At 51.5% G+C, this 20,725-nt stretch overlaps 1 protein-coding gene across 4 annotated transcripts in view; it reads right to left on the bottom strand.

Annotated features, from left to right (window-relative positions):
- Positions 1-20,725, bottom strand: part of EP400 (E1A binding protein p400) — an 852,236-nt gene that overhangs the window by 753,621 nt on the left and 77,890 nt on the right. For all 4 annotated transcript variants that reach the window (XM_085634324.1, XM_085634328.1, XM_085634325.1 and 1 more), the window contains one exon: positions 1,532-1,672. In XM_085634324.1, coding sequence (XP_085490450.1) covers positions 1,532-1,672 — 141 coding nt within the window. The remainder of the gene's footprint in view (positions 1-1,531; positions 1,673-20,725) is intronic.

Raw genomic sequence — 20,725 nt, 5'->3', positions numbered from 1 at the left:
TTCATCTTATCGTCGAACTCCTTTTACCACTGAAGGATGCTCTCCATCTCCGCCTCGAGCCTTCTCTTTTTCTTCTCCATTTCGGAGGCATGTTCGGCGTCGAGCGCTGGTCTTTTCGACGGAGCTTGCTTCGACGCAGCTTTGTCCTTCGTAGTCGAACGCCCCACCTCGTGGGTCTGTTTCGACGAACCTTGTTATTCGGCGGTCTCCGGCACCTGGGAGTCCTTCTCGAAGGATCCGCTGGGCCTTTCGTCCTTGAATCCACTCGCGGTCGTCGACATTTTCGGCGCCGGTGTTCCTTTCGAGGACCTAGACTCTGGTTTTCGAGAGTCAGTGTCTGGTTTTTGGGGCCCTTTCGGGGGTTTTGTGCTTGACGTCTCTCCTACCTTGTCAGACGTTTTCTTATCGGTCTCTGCGACCGTGAAGTCATCAGGTCCCTCGGCGATGTTGTCTTCATCGTCGGTGTAGAGGCCCAGGTCGTACAGAGACGGGGCCTTACCCTTGCCTTCCATGTTGTAGTTGGCTCTCCTCTGCCTCTCTCTCACCCGGAGTGTCTTCGGCGTGAAGGCGGAACAGGCGTTGCAGTCCTTGCTCTCGTGGTCGATAGGCAGGCAAAGGTTGCAGACCGGATGTTGGTCCTTCTGCGCGTATTTGTGGTGGCAGTTACGGCAGAATTTAAAAGGTGTTTTGTCCATTCCTGCGCTCAGAGTTCCTGAGTGCGCATTCTCCGTTGGACGTCGAAGATTTCGAGGTTCTCTTCCTTCTTCGTCGTCCCGGCTCTATGTTCTTCCTCTCTGTAGTCTTTGCTTTATTTTTCTTCGATGAAACTCGTGCTCTTCTTCTTTCTTCGTTCAAACTCTGGAGCTTCTCGTTGACGATCCAGACCCAACAGCGGAAAAAAGAATCTGAAGATGGCGCCCCAAAGGTGGGACGCCGACGTCACGAGAAGTACACCAAATGGTGGGACGTCGACGCCCACCTGGGCTACAAAAAAAGAAAGAAAAAAAAAAGAAAGACTACGAATCCGTACCCAACCACCAGATCGCGGAATAATGCACAGCATAGTGAATCCAGAAAGATTCACGCTGCAAAAATCATTAATTCATAAAAGGAGCCATGCTAAACTTACTAAGAAATCAGAATCTTACGAATACGGCAGCACATGTTAGTCAAGATAAATGCAAAATTAAGCCCATCTTGGACGGAACAAGTACAAATGAAACAATTGTTCATTTTAACTAGTGAAACAATGGTTCCAGTCTGCTTTACGTGACACTTTGTACTAAAAATTCACACAAAGTCTATACAAGGACACCTACAGCAGATCTGTCCTCAGGGTAGAAGGTAGAGGAGTGGAGGCCAGCAAACATTGTGTTGGTGCCTGACCAGTCAGTGAATTTCTGATTTCTTTGACATTCTCAGTTATAAAGAATCTTGGACTGTCTCAAAGTTCAACGAACTCCTCTACTATATTTTAATTTCGACAGTAAACTAACCTTCACCATGATCACTTTAGCACAAGCCACCTCACCTGTTCAATATTGGCCCAGAAGTGCTGGATTTGCCGGGCTGCCGACGCCGCGATGCGCCGTAGTCTGCTTTCTTCGTCTCTCTTTGCTCTCTCTCCCAATAGCTGCTTCTCCTCACAGTGTCGGGCTGCCGTCCTCACCAGCTAAGAAAAAAATTCATAGGGCATTATTAATGCTTTAAGCAACTTTAATTTGTTTATACAAGTGCTATCTGCTCTTTTGGAATAGTGTGGTATTTACTTTTATCGATTAACACTGCAAGGATCTTTTGTTCACTAATAGGAGTTGGTTAGTGAGCGCCTCTATTAAACGGAGATAGGAGAGATCAATTATTTGTATTCCTTTAAACGGGTTTAAACTGCCACAGCAGGGTAACCAAGAGCATTTTGTGGGATGGGAAGAAAAGCAAGAGAATATTGTCCTTCCATCTGAACGAGAACAAAGGTAAGCAATCTTAGTAAACAGTGGAGCATTTAATGCAGAAGAACTTCATTGTTAGTGGTGCCTTGTACACAAATCTCCTTAGGTGGCCTGGACTACTGACACTTTTGTTTACAGCAGTGTAACATACACATGTGAAACCAATGGTTACAGTTTTTATAATTTAGTCTGGAAACCAACAAACGTTTTACCCTCTTGTGCATTACTAGACCGCTTTCGATAAATTATTTTATTGAGAAGGAAGCATTTGTTGCTTTCAAGCGAACAGGGCAGACATTTGTTATGTTTTTGTGTAAAAGCATTTCTGGGACAGCTAGGCATTGGCATGGAACAACTGTGAAATCAGAGTTAACTGGACTCAATAACTGAAAGCACAATTGTGAGAAAGTGCCATCTTTCTTGTATGGTATGCCCCCACTTTTTTCTGAATGTACTTTGACTGAGTGTGCCCTGGCCAATCAGGTGCCCAGGGACTATGTTCCTTCCCTAAAAACCTAAAAACCCAAATTGGCAAACCCTGGCCACATGTCAGCCCCTGGTAAATGGTAACCTAGGTACCCAAGGCCTTGTGACCAGGGAAGGCCTCTACGGGCTGCAGCACTCATTGTGCCACCCTTAGAGGCCCTGTACCCTTACACACACACACTGCCCTTGCAGGCTGAGTGTCTGGGTACAAGACAAAACAAAGAGTCGACATGGCACACCTCCCTGTGTGCCATGCCCACCACCTACACTGCCCTGGCATACATCAGCCACCCCTCTAGCTGGGTGCACTATGCCAGTGGTGTGAGCAGGAGCCCTGTGCCCCTACATGTCCCAGGTCCATTCCTGGGCACTGTAAGTGCAGTGCTGCCATTTAAGAGTACATGGTGCTGAGAGCTCGTCAAACACGAACTCGACAGCACCATAATGGCAACACTGAAGACTGACTGAGAAGTTTGGTATCAAACTTCTCAGCACATTAAACCCGCACTGATGCCAGTGTGGGATTTAATGTACCAAGCACCCCAGAGGGCATCTTAGAGATGCCCCCTGAAACCTAACCTACAATCCACATCTGGTCTGAGAGGCTGCCTAGGCTGCCACACAGCAGACATGTTGCTGGACCCCTGGGTAGGAGAGCCCCTGCTCTCCAGGGCCTGCAACAATGCACATCCTGGGCGAGGTGCTAGATCTCCTCCCCCAGGATGGGCAGGGGGAAGCTTCAAAGGCCTTCCGCCTCTGTGAGCTTCCCCAGGCCACTGCAACCCCCCACTCTGGCGGGAAGCTTGGCTGGAAACCCCAAATAAGGACAGGGGATATGCCAGCCTGCCAACCCCACCCCTCAGGTGGGGGAGGCGAGGTGAAGCACATCTCCGGGTGCTCGCCATCTTGAAGATGGGAGGCCCTACCCAATCAGGACTAGGCTACTGCCCCCCTCCCACAGGAGAGTGGCAGAATAGGGGGTGTACCCACCCCAGGACAGGGACCCATTGGTCCCTACCCTTTACCTACCTGTAACGCCCCTAAATCTAGTATTTAGGGGCACCCTGAACCTTCCTTCCCCAAATTCCAGATTCCGAAATACAAAGAAGAGCAAGATGAAAGAAGACCTGCCCTGTAGCTGCTAAGAAGAGGAAGACACCAACTGCTTTGGCCCCAGCCCTACCGGCCTGTTGACCCTCGAACCTGCTCCTGCTACAACCCAGCACCTCTTGTGGCCAGTAACCTCACAAACCCCGGAGGGCCTGGCTACCTTTTGGCTCTAAGCCCCTGGGACTCCCATGAGTAGAGGCTCTACTCAAAATCTGCTTCTAATCCCTGGCATCAGCCCGGAACCGCAAACCCTTCACACTCTGCACCTGCCAAGCCTGGCCTGTGCTGGAGTGAACAAAGACCACGAGGACGACCCCACGGCGACTGTGACCCCGAGTCCGGCATCAGGGACTTCCCTCGACGCTCCCAACGACGCCTGCAGCCTCAGAACCAGGTGTCCCCCAATCGCGATCAACAGAGGGTAAGATTTCCCGACACCAAAAGGCACCCCTGCACCCGGCGCCCTGCGGTCACCTGTGCCCAACTCTGGGGTACCTACCTATCCTCCAACTACCCAACTTACCTCTCGAAGTGGTAGTGGCACCTGAAGAATCTTCGTCCTCGAGCTTGCAGTCTTTTTCTAAACCGGAGCTTTCCTATTGAAATCAATTGAGCGCCCGAAGGCTCAAAAGCACCCTGCAGCCAGCCGCCCGAGTGGCCCTGGCAGTGTAACCTCTACATCTATCTACTTCCCCATTTGCCCTGAGCAAGTGACCAGGAGCCCAGCTCCCACAGCCGTGTGGCCTGCTAGTCAGCAGCCACCAACCAAGGCCCTCCTGCCTCCCATAGGATAACATTGGGCCTAACTCTCTCTGCACCCGGCTGCCCCTGAGCCGCTGAGGGTGTAACAACTGTACCTACCTGACCCTGGGAGACCCCTGAGTCTATGCCCAGAACCTTAACTCTGCGAGTCGAGTACTTACCTTAAAGCCGATAACTCAATTTTCTCCATAGGGTAACATTGACTGGTTTTTCCTGAAATTTCCTCTAAGTGGGGACTTTTCAAAATGTAAAATATTCACCAAAAATCAGCCGAGGAACGAAAACGAAAATACGCATCTGCTATTAGGTGTGCTCCCAGTGCTGGATCTTGGTACCCAGCACTGACTCTGAAAAATATTCACAACCGTACTTACCAGTAATCCAATTTTCTTCCCTAGGAAACCATTGACTGTTTTTCTGTGAAATTTCTTCTAAGTGTCGATTTCTGCAAACTTTAAATATTCTTTAAAAATCGTATAAATTGTGAAAACGTAATTACTTACCTGTTTTGGATAAAGGACCCAGTACTGGATTACAAAAGTAACGAGAACATACTATTTTTTTTTGTTTAAACATTTTTTATTGTTTTCTTACCAACATACCAATACACTTCCCACAAGTGCCCAAGCAGCTCACCAAAAATTAGTACATACAACATTTCAACCAGTTATGCATTGGAAAAGTTACCCATTCCCGCTTGGGCCCCCCCTCCCACAACCCTTGTCAGTGTGCCCCCGCCTTCCTATCCCCCCTCTGATGTGACCCTCCCTATTACTATGATACATGTAGGGGTATTCAATCCTGTCTGTCAGCTTTGGCGTTCCCCTGGGTTCAGCCGTGTTGAATGTGTCCACCTATCATAGTGACCCCCCTCCTACTCCCCGCTTATCGCATCCTCATGGCGGTCGGGTAGGTCCCCCTCCCCTATGTTAAGTAACGAGAACATACTATACATGCAACTTGAATTTTCAACTTTTAAAATAGCAAAATATTGTCTAAAAATCATAACAGTAACCAAGTCGACTTTTATCACTTGTTTCTAAGAACTGACCCAGGACTGAATCTAGGATCCAGTCCTGGAATCCCAAAAGTAATCCTAAAAGTAATCCATTGCAAATAACTTGAAACTTCCATTGAACTCAATGCATGATTGTGTTTAAAATTGTGTTGCCTATTGCAACCCCTTGTAACTTTCTACAAAAGTCAATTGCATATTGCAAATGTATTTATATAAACCATCTCATTCTGAGAAAGTATATTTTAATACCTATTGTTGGTTCTAAAATAAAACAAGCATATATTTTTTATATATAAACCATTGGCCTAGAGTTCAGTTCTTGAGTGTGTGAGACCATTTGCTGACTGAGTGTGTGCAACAAATGCTTTACACTGTCCTCTGATACTGCCTTACTGCTCGACCAAGCTACCACTTTAGAGAGTAAGGTTATATCTAACTTTAGCCTCTGCCAAACCTCTGGGGACTGTGGACTCTGTACACCCTGTACCTACTTGGAACAGTATATACAGAGCCACTTTCTCACAACAATCTTATCACATATTTAAACATCAATGTAATTTCGCTGTACCACATAGTTGAAAAAACAATGGTCCTTACATGCCTATCCTATTCTCTCTTCACTCCATAGATATACCATTTGTAAATCCACTTTTGAACATGTATCAATACTGTAGATTTCAATTAATTGATTAGGTGTAATTTTACACATTACTTAGACATTTTGCCATTATGATTCTTGTGTGACTTGAAGAAAACTTTGGGACCACTTTTGCTTTCAAGACCCTCCATCCCTGGCACCCTTTATTACCTACATAATATTACCAATTAATTGGCAAAGGTGTACTGAGGAAAGTGGTGAAAACTTGTTCTTTTGATCAGAACACCAGAAAAACGTAATATCACACAACGTCGGGATGGAACAACAAGGGCTTTCATAAGGCAAGAACCAAGGAGACGAGGAGGAGCCTAGCGCGCAACCAAGATGGCCGCGTAGGTGCGAGGCTCCCGAGGACCTCCGCAACCTCCTACGTTTATCCTGCCTTCATCCTGAATCGGTTGAGGGGACTGTGTCGGTGAGCCTGAGCCGAGGTGGTACCCGTTTTCCGTTTTTGAATCGGACCCCGGGTGCCGGGGTGAGCACCGACCGAAGTTTGCGGCCTACTTCCCTCCTGACCCCGGATTCGAGTTTGGGGGTAACCCAGTGGCGAAGTGAACAACAACGGCAGGCTGGGCCTGGCGAGTCGCGTACCCCGCACTTTCACTTTCGCTTTTGACTCCCCCTGTCCTCATCGCAAGTGGGATTACGGCGCTTCTTTGTGTTGGGGTGGCCTCGCTGGGAGACCCTGCCTGCCTGCCTGCGGTGGCCCGCTCTGCCGTCCTGGGGTGACCCCCGGGGCTCTCGGCCTTGATTGCTTGCTCTCCACTGCGTAGCTGGTGAGGGCGCGAGCCACACGACGATGGCCACGAAGCAGGATGGGGATCGGTTGAAGGCCAAGTCTACCCGGCGTGGCACCGCGCATCAGGCCAACATCATGGACCGCTACACCCTCCCGAAGGGGTCTCCCGGCGGATCGCACAAGTCCTCCGAGTGCCCCTCGGATGCCCCGGATTTGCCTGCGGATCTGACTTTGCAGGATGTTATGGGCGCCATTGCTGAGATGAAGACCTCAGTGGGCCAGCAATTCGACACCTTGGCACATAAACTCGACGCGGTCCTCATCGATGTCAACCTTGTTAGAGCCGATCTCTCTAAGACCAATGACCGGGTCGACTCTTTGGCCCACACCGCGTCGGGCCTCACGACTGAGGTAGCGGCCCTTCAGACGGAGGTGCATCGGCTCCGTCAGGCAAGTGCGCTCCTGGATCAGCGCCTGGAGGACTCCGAGAGTAGGGCCCGGAGGAATAATATCCGCATTATTGGAGTGCCCGAGGGACGGGAGGAGTCGGCGGCGGATCTCTTTGTGGAGGACCTGGTCTCTACCCATCTCCAGCCTAAGGGGCTGAGCAAATTCTTTGTGGTGGAGAGGGCCCATAGAGTTCCCGGAGGCAGGCCGAAGGTCGGAGCCCCTCCGCGGCCTCTTATTGCCCGTATTTTTAACTTTCGGGACAGGGATGCGATTCTGCAAGCTTCCAGACTGCAAGGGCCGATTAAGCTGGAAAACATGGAGGTGAACTTTTATCCTGACTTCACGCAGGCGGTCCAGAAGCAGAGACTGAGTTTCCTGGGTGTCAAGCGGCGGCTTCGGGACATGAACCTAAAATATGCCATGCTCTTCCCAGCCAGGCTGCGGGTGGAGGCGGATGGTCGCACTCACTTTTTTGACCGTCCTGACATGGCCGGGGACTGGTTGGACACTTTGACTGGGGGACATGGTCGGGATGGAGGGGGGGGGCGACGGGAGGTGAGCGCTCATCGGACCGGGTCTGAGGTACTGACACCGTGGCTCACCCCGGATGATGCCACTTTTGGCCATGCTTAGGGTCTTTTGCCTATCGTGCCTTGTTTCCCCTCCATGGGAGGTTGTGCTGGGTCTCGAGGGGGTTCTCCCTCCTCCTCTAGGGGGTCTTAGTAGTTTCATTTACATAGGGGCGACAGGCACACTGCAAGTTGGGGGGGCTGTTTGGGCTCATGCAGGGGTGCAGGGAGGGGGGAGTTTTGTTGGGGCTGTTGGGTTGGGGTTGGGTATTGTTTATTTGTACCACAAGGCAGATGTATTGTTGTGCTACTTCTACAGTGCTCCCTGGGGGGAGATGGCTCGACTTCGGCTATGATGGGGGGTAGGGGACTGAGTCTTTTGTCCTGGAATGTTAATGGACTGGGGGACAGGATAAAACGGGGTGTGGTCCTGCAGTTTTTAAAACGTATTTCTCCCGATATAGTATTTCTGCAGGAAACGCACCTCATTGGAAACTCCTTTCGTGCTATGAATAGACGGGGCTATCGCCTTGTAGCCCACTCGGGCTTCACCTCTGGTTCGAGGGGCGTGGGAATCATGGTTAAAACTTCGCTCCCGTTGGAAATAGATGAGGTGTTCCACGATGACAGGGGACGATACACGGCTCTGGTGGGTAGACTGGAGGGTAGAGTGATTGTTTTAGTTTCGGTTTATGTCCCGCCAGGGTTGCAAACAACTACTTTCGCTGATCTGGGACGCCTCCTCCTTGGCCTTCCAGAGGGGATTCTAGTGGTTGGGGGAGATTTTAACGCTGTAGTCTCCGGTACTGAGGATCGTCACCCTCCTAGGGATCTCCCCCGTGCCCAAGCGTGGTTGTCCGGCCTCTTGGATACATTGGGGCTGGTTGATTGTTGGCGGCTGAAACACCCTACGCAGATACAGTACACCTTTCATTCCGGGGCTCATGGCAGTCTTTCAAGGCTTGATTATGTTCTGATGCCAGCGGCACAGGCGGGGAGGGTTGGGGAGGTACGACATTTGGCGCGGGGTATTTCGGACCACTCTCCGCTCCTGCTGCACTTCGACATTGTCCTGAGGGGGGAGGGGAGGGTGGTCCCGGTAAATCCCTGGTACCTGCGTGATCCCACAATTCGCGCAGATTTGGTTAAATCTCTTGAGCGGTATTTTGAAGATAATGTGGGATCTGTATCGTCTGCGGTCTCTCTGTGGGAGGCGTTTAAGACGGTAATCCGGGGGGAGGCCCTGTCCCTTATTTCCCATTCCCGGTGGCGCGGGCGGGAAGAGGTGACCCGTATTGAAACTGAGATAACTGAGTTGGAGGGTGATCTGGAATGTGGGGTGACGGACGACAAATTACATGCTCTCCGACTCAAGCAGGCGGACTATAAGGCCCTCGTCACGGAGGCAGCCAGGGGCCTCAGTAGAGAGCAGCATGGGAGACTGTATGATGCGGGTGATAAGGCTGGTAAATTGATTGCGTGGCTGGATAAAAAGGAGAGAGCGAGTCGAGTTGTCCCGTCGATTGAGAAATTGGATGATGTGTGTGTCACTGATCCGGGTGAAATTGTTGATTGCTTCGCAGAATATTTCCGTGGGGTGTATTCCCCGGTATCTTCCCGCTCGGAAGAGGATTCCCATGCTCTGCTCAGGGACATTGCGCTGCCTTCCCTTTCGGAAGAGGATAAAGTGTCGTTGGACGCCGCCCCTACATCTGAGGAGATTGCCCTCGCCATACGTTCGGTCGCTTCCGGCAAGGCCATGGGTCCTAATGGCCTTCCCATCGAATTGTACAAGCTGCGACCGGATACGCTGGCGCCACATCTCCGTGCTATGTTCCTCGCGGCCCGTTCGGCGGGTTCCCTCCCGCTGGACCAGCGTCTGGCCACTATCGTGGTTATTCATAAGGAGGGGAGGCCGCGGGATCGGGTCACGTCTTACAGGCCCATTTCTCTGTTGAATGCGGAGCCCAAAATTCTCGCCAAGGTGCTGGCTAATCGGCTGGTTAGCGTGGTGTGCGATCTGATTCACCAGGACCAGTCCGGCTTTATCCCTCATCGCAACACCGCGCTTAATCTGCGGCGTTTGCATGGGGTGCTCGCGCGGGTCCCGTTCATACGAGAGCCGGCCATTTTGGCGTCCTTGGACGCCACTATGGCGTTCGACACGCTTGAGTGGCCATATATTTGGGCGATGCTGGCGAAGTTTGGTTTTGGCCCGGGATTCATTGGTTGGGTGAAACTGTTATACTCCGGACCTCTGGCGCAGGTGGTGGTGAACGGTAGAGTGTCGGCTCCGTTTGAGCTGGACAGGGGTACGCGGCAGGGCTGCCCGCTGTCGCCGCTCCTCTTCGCGCTTGCCTTGGAGCCCATGGCGGAGTGGCTGCGGTGGGATCCTTCCATTCGTGGTCTCCGTTGGACCCCTGAGTATGAGGATCGCGTATCCCTTTACGCAGATGATATCCTTTTATACCTTGCTTCCCCGCGTAAATCGCCGATTGTAGTAGTGGATGTTTTGCATTCCTTTGGCCGCAATTCTGGCCTAGTCATCAACTGGGCTAAATCCTGTGTGTATGTCCTCTCCGGGGAGACTCCTATCCTACCGCGGGGCTGCCCTATCCAGGTTGCTCCGCAGGGATTTAAGTACCTGGGTATCTTTATCACCCTGGACGCTGAGGCCCGATATAAACAAAATTTGCTCCCCCCCCTCCAGCGCCTGAAGGTGGACGTGGCGCGTTGGAGGCGCTTGCCGCTCTCATCGCTTGGCCGTGCGGCATTGTTTAAGATGATGTCGCTGCCACGTTTCCTATATGCTTTACAGAACACGATGGACGTTGTCCCGGCGCGCTACTTTCGCGAGGTGGAGAGTCTGCAGCGCCACCTATTCTGGGATGGGAGGCCGCGTATCGCCCTTGCGAAGCGGACACTCCCATGGTATGACGGGGGGGGTCGCCCTCCCAGACATCAAACGGTACTACTGGGCCTCCCAGCTGGCCGCGATAAACCACGGCCTTTACGGGCCCGCTCTAAACCCGGCCTTTGAGATGGATAAACTATTACTGCCGGGTGGTGACTATAATCGGGCGCTTTATTCTCGATCGCTCGACGCGCGTCTGACGGGCCCTACGCGGGTCATGGTACGGGTGTGGCACGCGGCAAACTTGGCGATGGGGTGGAAGGATCGATTGACCCGGGCGACGCCACTGTATGCCTCTGAGCGGCTGGGCTCCCTGTGGACCTCGAAGGGCTTTGAGAAGTGGGACATGATAGGCATCAGCAGGGTGGGCGATCTCTGGACGAGGGGGGGATTCAAAACGTTCGATGTGCTGCAGGCGGAATTCCAGTTGCAGGACAGGGAGTACTTTCGATATCTACAGGTCCGTCACGCGCTGGTCTCCGTATTCCCGGATGTTGCCTCCATCCCGGAGTACTCCCCTCTGGAAGATAGAGTGCTAGATGGGCATGTGCCGGACGGCACGATTTCCTTGATTTACAAAAAGCTCATCAACGATCGCTCGGGACTGTTGACTAGCCTTCGTGAGGCGTGGGTCGCCGATGGATTGGAGCTGGACGAGGAGGACTGGGTGTCTGCGGTGGCCTCCCCGAAAGAGGTGGCCATACCGGCCCGCCTTCGCTTCGTCCAGCTCAAAATACTCCATAGGGTCTATGTTACGGGGCCGGGTTTGATGCGTATGGGATATTCCGTGGATGGGTTGTGTAAGCGTGGGTGTGGTTCCTTAGGGACCTTCGTCCATATTTTGTGGGAATGTCCGGAGGAGGCGCGATTCTGGCGTGGTGTGCATGCGGTGTTGCAGGCGGTCACACATGTGCCGCTGCTACCTGAGGCGAGGAGGTGTCTGCTGAATGTGTGTCAAGAATTCCTGTCATGCGAGGGGAGGAAAACGGTAACCAGCGAAAACGGACTACATCTCCCAGGATGCTTAGCGGTTGAGAGGTTATGTAAACAGGAGAGCTGTTACATAACTCAAGGAAAACACGCCCTTATGTAAACAGGAGAGCTGTTACATAACTCAAGGAAAACACGCCCTTATGTAAACAGGAGAGCTGTTACATAACTCAAGGAAAACACGCCCTATAAAGGGAGGAACCGGGAGGTACAACGCTGTCGGATATTGTGTTTACACCGACGTACCTGCTTAGTGAAGAGCAGTGTTCCGGAGTGGTGCTCCAGTAAGGCAAGAACGGAGGTAGGTCGAGTCGTTACTCCCTGGGCCGTGTCTTGCCCCATCGTCACCTGTGAAGGACCCGGAAGCTCTACCGGATAACCATTGAGCTTCGCTTTTTGACTCGGCTGAGTCAAAGCGCAGTGGCGCTTTTGCTGGTTGGAGTCGTAACTCCCAGCCCGACCAGAGATACAGGGACTGCCAGCTGTAACGCACACCAGGAGGTGTTTGCCGCGTTACAGACTCGGAAGTCCACGGGATCGATCGAGCGGCTGCTCTCGGTTCAGTCTTCTTTGCTTGTGATTGGGGTATCGGTGACGCATCACCAGGAGGTGACTCCGCGTCCCGGTGCAGTCTGAGGAAGAGGTTGAGCGGATGCTCCCTTCAGGTAGAGACCCCGGCTGGGTGTTTCCCTGACTCCTCGATTCTCCCCAACACTCTTCGTGCCCCTCACAGCCTACCGATTGGCATTGTCGGCCATTTCATTTCTGCCCTCTGTTGGCATACGCCGGGATCGGCGTATATGCAGAGGACGGTTAGGACCATCCGTGCTGTGGGCTGGTAACGTACTTAGCCTGGAGGATTCCAGTGACTATAACCTTTGTTTATTCCTTGTATTGTTTTTGCCTTCATTAAAATAACTAAACCTTCACAAGTGGTTGCGTTCTCATTATTGTGTCTGTTAAACGATCCTGAGACGTTCAGGGCGTTACAAAATATCCGACCTTAATAACACTAACTGTCTCCCGGTCGATAACAGACATGGCAACACTTGATGATGTGCTGGCTGCTTTAGCGACCGTGCAAATTGAATTGGCTGCCTCCAGGCAAGAAACAGCCGATGTAAAAGCCAGACTGGATGCTATCCAATTGGACCCGCTCACGCCCAGCACCTCCCTCACGAACCAGACCCCTGCGGTAGTAGTGGAAATGCCGGTAGCCGTCCCCTTGGCAACACCAGAGAGGTACAGTGGGGATCCTAACACAGTGCAGGTATTCCTCACACAAGTGGCGCTACATTTATCGTGCAAACCAAGGGCGTTCCCCACGAGTCAGGCTCGTGTGGCTTTCCTTATATCCTATTTGGCTGGAAACGCGGCACAATGGGCCGTACCTCTGGTGAGCAGGGACGACCCCATCTTATGTGATTGGGGTGCTTTTCGCGAGGAATTCCTGAAAGTCTTCGACAGAAGGGCTGACTCGTACACGGCGGACCGTGAAATGCTTGAGTTGAGACAGGGATCCAACGACCTGGTGCAGTATCTCAACGCGTTCCGAAGGCTGGTTGCGGAAACCAAGTGGCCTGTTGCTAAACAGACGGCGCTCTTCCATCACGGGCTGTGCGATGAGCTCAAGGACGCCGTGGCTCATATTGACCCACAACCCAAGACATGTGAGGGCCTTATCAACCTGGTATTACGGCTGGAACATAGGCTAAGTGAAAGAAAGGGGGATCATGGGAGAAAAGGAAAATCCCTTCCATCCTATGTGACAGTGGGAAGTCCTGAAACTTCCACCGCATCCAAGGGAGAACCCATGGACATCGGCGCAATACGAGCGAGCCTCACAGCCACGGAGAAAGAGTCACGCCGTAAACAAGGATTGTGCCTATATTGTGGCAAAAAAGGCCACTACGTACGTGAATGCCCTGCCAAACCGAAGACGTCACGTTATCGGGCCAACCGGTCGGTAACAGCCGTGGTGGACGTACCGGCGGAAAACTAGAGGACTCCCAGACCAAAGAAGGGGCATCTCGGAGTCACTCATCCATCCCTTCACTTTCCAACTCGGTCACTAAGGGACAACGACACCTGTTTCTCACGGTGCACGTGGGAGTGCATGACCAGTGGATACCCGTTGTGGCCATGGTGGATTCAGGGGCCACTGGCATGTTTATGGACCACAACGAGGCATGCAGGCTAGGGCTAGTGCTTCTTCCCAAAGCTGTACCCGAAGACGTCTATGCGGTAGACGGAAGGCGATTGGTGACGGGGCCCATCGGGCAGCACACGGGGGTCCTTCCGATGAGATGTGGGAGGAACCATTTGGAACAAATCGATTTTAACATCATCCGAGCGCCCCAATATGGCATCATATTGGGATTGCCATGGCTAAAGAAACACAACCCCTCTGTGGATTGGCCAACACATCGCATCGAACTGACGTCACCGTATTGCATCCTGCATTGTGGAATAAGAACGGAATCCCTTGACGCAGATGAGAGCGGGAGTCAGACGGTGGCTACAGCGGCAGAAAAAGATGTGGCTCTCCCCCAGGCTTATCACAGTTTTGAGGATGTATTTGATGAGGTGAAGGCGGAAGTGCTACCACCACATAGACAGTTTGACTGCCAGATCGACCTGGTGCCAGGGGCCAGCGTTCCCAGCGGCAGGCTGTATGCCCTGACGGAGCCTGAAAACGTGCATCTCCGGGGGTACCTGGATAAACTCCTCAAGCTAGGATTCATCCGCCCGTCCAAGTCTCCGGCCGCCTCGCCACTCTTCTTCATCCCGAAGGCTAATGGGGAGCTGAGAGCCTGTGTGGACTTTAGGGCATTGAATGCGATAACCGTAAAGAATCGGTACCCCTTGCCTCTCATCAGTGTACTTCTGGAACAGGTCAAGAAAGCTCGTATCTACACCAAGTTGGATTTGAAAGGGGCATACCATCTGGTGCGCATGAGGGACGGAGACGAGTGGAAGACCGCCTTTAAGACCAGGTTCGGCCTTTTTGAGTACCTCGTCATGCCGTTCGGTCTGTGCAACGCCCCGGCAGCCTTTCAGTACTTTTTGAATGAGGTATTCAGAGAGGAGTTGGATATCTACGTGGTCGTATATATCGACGACATCCTCATCTATTCGTCCAGTGTGGAGGAGCACGTACACCACGTCAAAGCTGTGCTCCAAAAGCTGAGGGAAAACATGCTGTTTTGTAAACTCAGCAAGTGTGACTTCCACGTCACATCCGTGGAATTCCTCGGAGTGATGCTGAGTCCAGAGGGACAGGAGATGGCAGAACGAAAGATCAAGGCGGTGAAAGAATGGCCGGTGCCCCAAAGCGTGAAGGACGTCCAAAGTTTCATTGGCTTCGCCAACTTTTACAGGCGGTTTATAGATGGATTTTCAGGATTGGTGGCCCTAATCACACAGCTACTGAGGAAGTCCCAGGAGTTTGTCTGGTCCCCTGAAGCGAACAAAGCCTTTGAGGCCCTGAAAAGCGCCTTTGGTAAGGCGCCGGTGTTGGCTCAGTACATGTCCCGCAAACTCAACGACGCCGAACCCAACTACCATATTGCGGAGAAGGAGCTTCTCGCAATCAAGGACGCCTTCACCGAATGGAGGCATTGGTTGATGGGGGCAAGACATGTGGTATCGGTGTACACGGACCATCGGAACCTACAGTTCATGACGGCCACAAGACACCTTTCTCCCAGACAGCTGCGGTGGATGATCTTCTTTGCGGGGTTCAACTTCCGCATCACATATCGGCCGGGGACGGAAAACCGGAAGGCGGACGCCCTGTCCCGTCAATCTGCAGTTAAGGAACCATTGCCTGCGACCGAGCATTCCATCATTTCCCCGAGGATGGTATTGGGGGTTATCCAACCGGATACTTTCCTGAGGGGAATAAAGAGAGGGATCAGGTCATTCGCATGGCGGAGGTGGCTCCTCAGTCACAGAGAATGGCAGCTGAAGGACGGGATACCCCTGAAGGGCAGGTGCCTATTGATACCCACGCCTAGGCTAAGGAAACAAGCATTCATCTGGTGCCATGACTCTCCATGCGCAGGTCATTTCGGCTTTGAAAAAACGGTGGCTAGCATGGGACGGCATTTCTGGTGGCCAACCATGAGAGTGGATGTCAGGAGGTGGGGACAGGAGTGTCCTACGTGTGCTACCATGAAGGACGACCATGGCCGAACCCAAGGGCTCTTACATCCACTTCCGACCCCGGATAGACCATGGGATAGCATATCACTGGACTTCGTGGTGGGCCTACCGGTAGACCAGGGGATGACGGCAATACTGGTGGTGGTGGATTACTTGACGAAAATGGGGCACTTCATCCCCTGCAAGAGAGTCCCTACGGCCGGGGAATTGGCGTCACTACTCCTAAAGAATGTGGTACGACTGCATGGATTACCTGGGGTGATCGTGTCGGACCGGGGGTCGCAGTTTACTGCGCAATTCTGGAAGACTTGGTGCACTGCGCTGCATGTTAAGACCGCCCTGTCCACCAGCTACCACCCTCAAACGGACGGCCAAACCGAGCGCCTGAACCAAACGCTCAAACAGTATCTGCGTTGTTTTGTGGACCAGGGCAGGGAAGAATGGGTCGACTTGCTATGGGTTGCAGAGATAGCCTATAACAACGCCACTCACAGCTCCACACAGTCATCTCCGTTCTATAGCAACTATGGCCAACATCCCAGGTTCTTGCCATTTCTACATCCGTTCAGAGAGGACAGGATTCCCGCCACAGCGGACAGGGTGGCACACATAAAAGACACGTTGATGCGCTCAAGGGCTGTCCTAATAGAGGCCAAGAGAAGATACAAGGCTGCGGCAGACAGGAAGAGAAGGCCCGGGCCACTGTACCGCACTGGAGACTACGTCTGGATATCCACAAGAAACATGAGGTTTCGAAAGAACAGTGTGTTCCATCCCAAGTACATGGGCCCCTATCGAATTACCAAGTGTATGGGTCCCGTGAACGTGAAGGTGTGCTTGCCCCAGTCATTGCGGATACACCCTGTCTTTCATGTATCATTGCTCAAACCAGCACCCTCCAAGCCGTCTGGGCCACCTAGGCCGGTATGCGTGGAGTCGGAGGTGGAGTATGAAGTGTCGGGCATACGGGCGTCCAAATGGCGCAGGGGAAAGCTGTGGTACCTGGTTGCGTGGAAAGGCTATGGCCCGGAGGAGCAGTCATGGGAACCGGCTGAAGGGGTTCATGCTCCGCGCTTGGTCTCCTTGTTCCATCGGCGTTTTCCTGCCAGCGCTGGACCCGTGGGGAGCCGCTGAGAGGGAGGATGTACTGTCAAGAATTCCTGTCATGCGAGGGGAGGAAAACGGTAACCAGCGAAAACGGACTACATCTCCCAGGATGCTTAGCGGTTGAGAGGTTATGTAAACAGGAGAGCTGTTACATAACTCAAGGAAAACACGCCCTTATGTAAACAGGAGAGCTGTTACATAACTCAAGGAAAACACGCCCTTATGTAAACAGGAGAGCTGTTACATAACTCAAGGAAAACACGCCCTATAAAGGGAGGAACCGGGAGGTACAACGCTGTTGGATATTGTGTTTACACCGACGTACCTGCTTAGTGAAGAGCAGTGTTCCGGAGTGGTGCTCCAGTAAGGCAAGAACGGAGGTAGGTCGAGTCGTTACTCCTTGGGCCGTGTCTTGCCCCATCGTCACCTGTGAAGGACCCGGAAGCTCTACCGGATAACCATTGAGCTTCGCTTTTTGACTCGGCTGAGTCAAAGCGCAGTGGCGCTTTTGCTGGTTGGAGTCGTAACTCCCAGCCCGACCAGAGATACAAGGACTGCCAGCTGTAACGCACACCAGGAGGTGTTTGCCGCGTTACAGACTCGGAAGTCCACAGGATCGATCGAGCGGCTGCTCTCGGTTCAGTCTTCTTTGCTTGTGATTGGGGTATCGGTGACGCATCACCAGGAGGTGACTCCGCGTCCCGGTGCAGTCTGAGGAAGAGGTTGAGCGGCTGCTCCCTTCAGGTAGAGACCCCGGCTGGGTGTTTCCCTGACTCCTCGATTCTCCCCAACACTCTTCGTGCCCCTCACAGCCTACCGATTGGCATTGTCGGCCATTTCATTTCTGCCCTCTGTTGGCATACGCCGGGATCGGCGTATATGCAGAGGACGGTTAGGACCATCCGTGCTGTGGGCTGGTAACGTACTTAGCCTGGAGGATTCCAGTGACTATAACCTTTGTTTATTCCTTGTATTGTTTTTGCCTTCATTAAAATAACTAAACCTTCACAAGTGGTTGCGTTCTCATTATCGTGTCTGTTAAACGATCCTGAGACGTTCAGGGCGTTACAATGTGTGGGAGCCGACTGATTACTCAGTGCCGCAGACGTGGTGGGTGACTCTGGGCTATATGGTGGCCAAGCGTGACATAGCGCAATTGTGGGGCTCCCAGAGGTCGCCAACGATCTCGGCATGGAAGGACAACATGGATTGGTGTATGTTTCGGGAAAAAGTGGTGTATGTCGCGAGAGGTAAGCCTGGGAAATGGGTGAAAGTATGGGGCCCCTGGAACTCCTACCGTGGCGGAATTTGTACCCCGCCGCTGACGCCTGATCTGGCACTGGCCCCGTCTCCCTAGTCTCCTTGTCTCCTTGGTTCTGGGTACTGAGTCCACTTTGTTTCCGCTCCGGCTTGTCCCCCCCCGCTCTTCCTGTGTATCGGTAGGGTCCTCCCCAGGGGAGCTCATACTGCTGCTTCGACTTCTTGCTGCCTTGTGGATTTGTTTGTTATTTCTTACATAAAAATGGAACCGCCATCTGGGGGGTCCGGACGGTGTGGCCGCCAACGTTTTTTCTTTCCAACTCCTGTGATTTCTCACGCTGCAGCGTGTGTTTCCCACTTGTATTCTATGCTCTTATTGTTTGCTAGCGGCCGGCCCGAAGGTTGTAGGCCCATTTTTGTATCTCTTTTGACTTCTGCAATAAAGGTTTCAAAAAAAAAAAAAAAAAAAAAGAACCAAGGAGACGACAGAGGTTCCTGCGCAATTGGAGAAAGCAGCTTGCAGGTCAACCAGAACATTCACCTCATGGCCTCATTTTACAGTGTGATGTTTTCCATCACACCCACAGCCCTTTACATTTACACTAAGCTAGGATCACGCAATACTTGCTTGGCAGCCACAGGCAGGACAGAGTAAACACTGCATCAGTAAACATGATTCCACGCTCATCATAAAAGCTCACATTTCCTTTTCTTAAATCCCTGCTATTGTGCTCTAAGGTCTGTCTGGGCCCAGGAGTACAAAATAGGGTAATTTAATTTGCTGTACTGATAAGACCACCTGCACAGGAGTGCACTACTAGCTGTGGCCCAAAACCTCAGAAGAAAACAAGTTACTTACCTGTAACTACAGTTATCCAGTATTGGTATCTTTCATAGATTCACATGCCTGAATCATTCCCCGTCGCCGAGGCGGGAGTCCCACGGTAAATACAAAAGTAGTGCCAAGAGTAAATAATAGTAGTAGGCTAAAAGAAAAAGCCTAAGGCCCAAGTCTTAGTAGCCTATCTACATCATTATAGAAAAAAAGAACCAAAGATTGGTCCCAGCCAATCAGCTGCCAGCACCCTCCAGAACCTTCCCAGCAGAGGCAGTTCTCCTCAGATTTTCACCGCACGTCGTGTGTGAAGGGAAGTCTCCCTGAGCTCTGCTCAGTTTCTTCAGCTGTTACTACTTTTTAGATCATCCAAGATCATACTTCATTTCTCTGACCCTATTAAGGCAGTAATATGGCAGAGTGGCAGGAAACAAGGTAATAGACTACGAAATATGTCTAACCTTTCCTCAATAACTCTCACGTTCTGAGAGAAGAGGCTATTATTGGGACTACAGAGACTTTCATCTATACCATACCATACCCCAATACTGGATAAATACATATGATGAGGAAAATGGTACGCATGTCAATTTTCCTATTTCAAACACCAGAGCACGCTCCCTGCACACATTAGTGCACCTTTACAGGTCACACTAGCAAATCAGTTGGATCAATATAGAACATAGTTTTGTGGATGTCCTAGATACTGGCAAAGCCTACTATATACAGTTCTTTCTTTAGTATTTTATTAAATAGCACCACATAGGAATACAGAAAAAGTTCCAAATGTATGGTACTTACACCTATAAGTGAACTGCAAATCCTACATACTGAACTCAAATGTGTGCTTATACTTGCCATTGTTCAAATATTACAGATTTCATCGACTAGTATTTGTCCATGAAGCACTGATCCCATCAGAAATGTCTTATTCTGTACTTCACGACCCTTGAATTACACTGTGGCAATGTACCTTCCAAAAACACCATCAAGAAAGTTGCTAGTCTATAATCTGCGTTTTGCCAAACTAAATCTATTTGTTAGCCCAAAACCTCTGTGCCCTATCCACGTTTCTGTCCATTAGCTTGTTCATGCCCCTTCACGGAGACACTGTTATCAGCTACCTGTAGGCTAAAACCTAAGACGCACTGGTCAAGTCAGCCATAAAAGACCAATGACTGATGTCAAAGCGACTGTAGAAGTGCGACCCTTTATGACATGGTCACTTTTTGCCTGGTATTGGATGCGATTGACTGAAAGTGCATTGGATTCCTGCTAACCAGGTCCCTAGTGCCGGATCTCTTTCCTTATATTGTACAATTGTTTCCCCAATTGGCAATACCTTTAGCACCCTCTAGGTCCCGATTAAATTATTCCCCTGGTACCTAGGGCCTTAGGTACTAAAGAGGGTCCCGAAGAATTGCAGCACGAATTGTGCCACCCTAAGCGACACCGCACCAAAAACATGCAAGTCTGCCGCTGCGGGCTGTGTGTTTTGGTACAGACCAAAGTGAAAACACAACATGGCACGCCACCTTGTGTGCTATGTCCCCTAACACTGCATGTAATTTTTGCAAGTAACCCCTACAGCAGGCCTTACAACCCTAAGGCATTATATTATATGTGAGGACATATCTGCCGGAGCAGATACGTCCCTGTGCTGGGTAGTCGTCCCATTACTGCCAGGGGAAGTGAACAAGGAAGCCAATTT

The sequence above is a fragment of the Triturus cristatus genome, chromosome 11 (assembly GCF_964204655.1).
Source record: "Triturus cristatus chromosome 11, aTriCri1.1, whole genome shotgun sequence".
Classification (NCBI taxonomy): Eukaryota; Metazoa; Chordata; class Amphibia; order Caudata; family Salamandridae; genus Triturus; species Triturus cristatus.
This window is presented reverse-complemented; position numbering and strand designations above follow the sequence as displayed.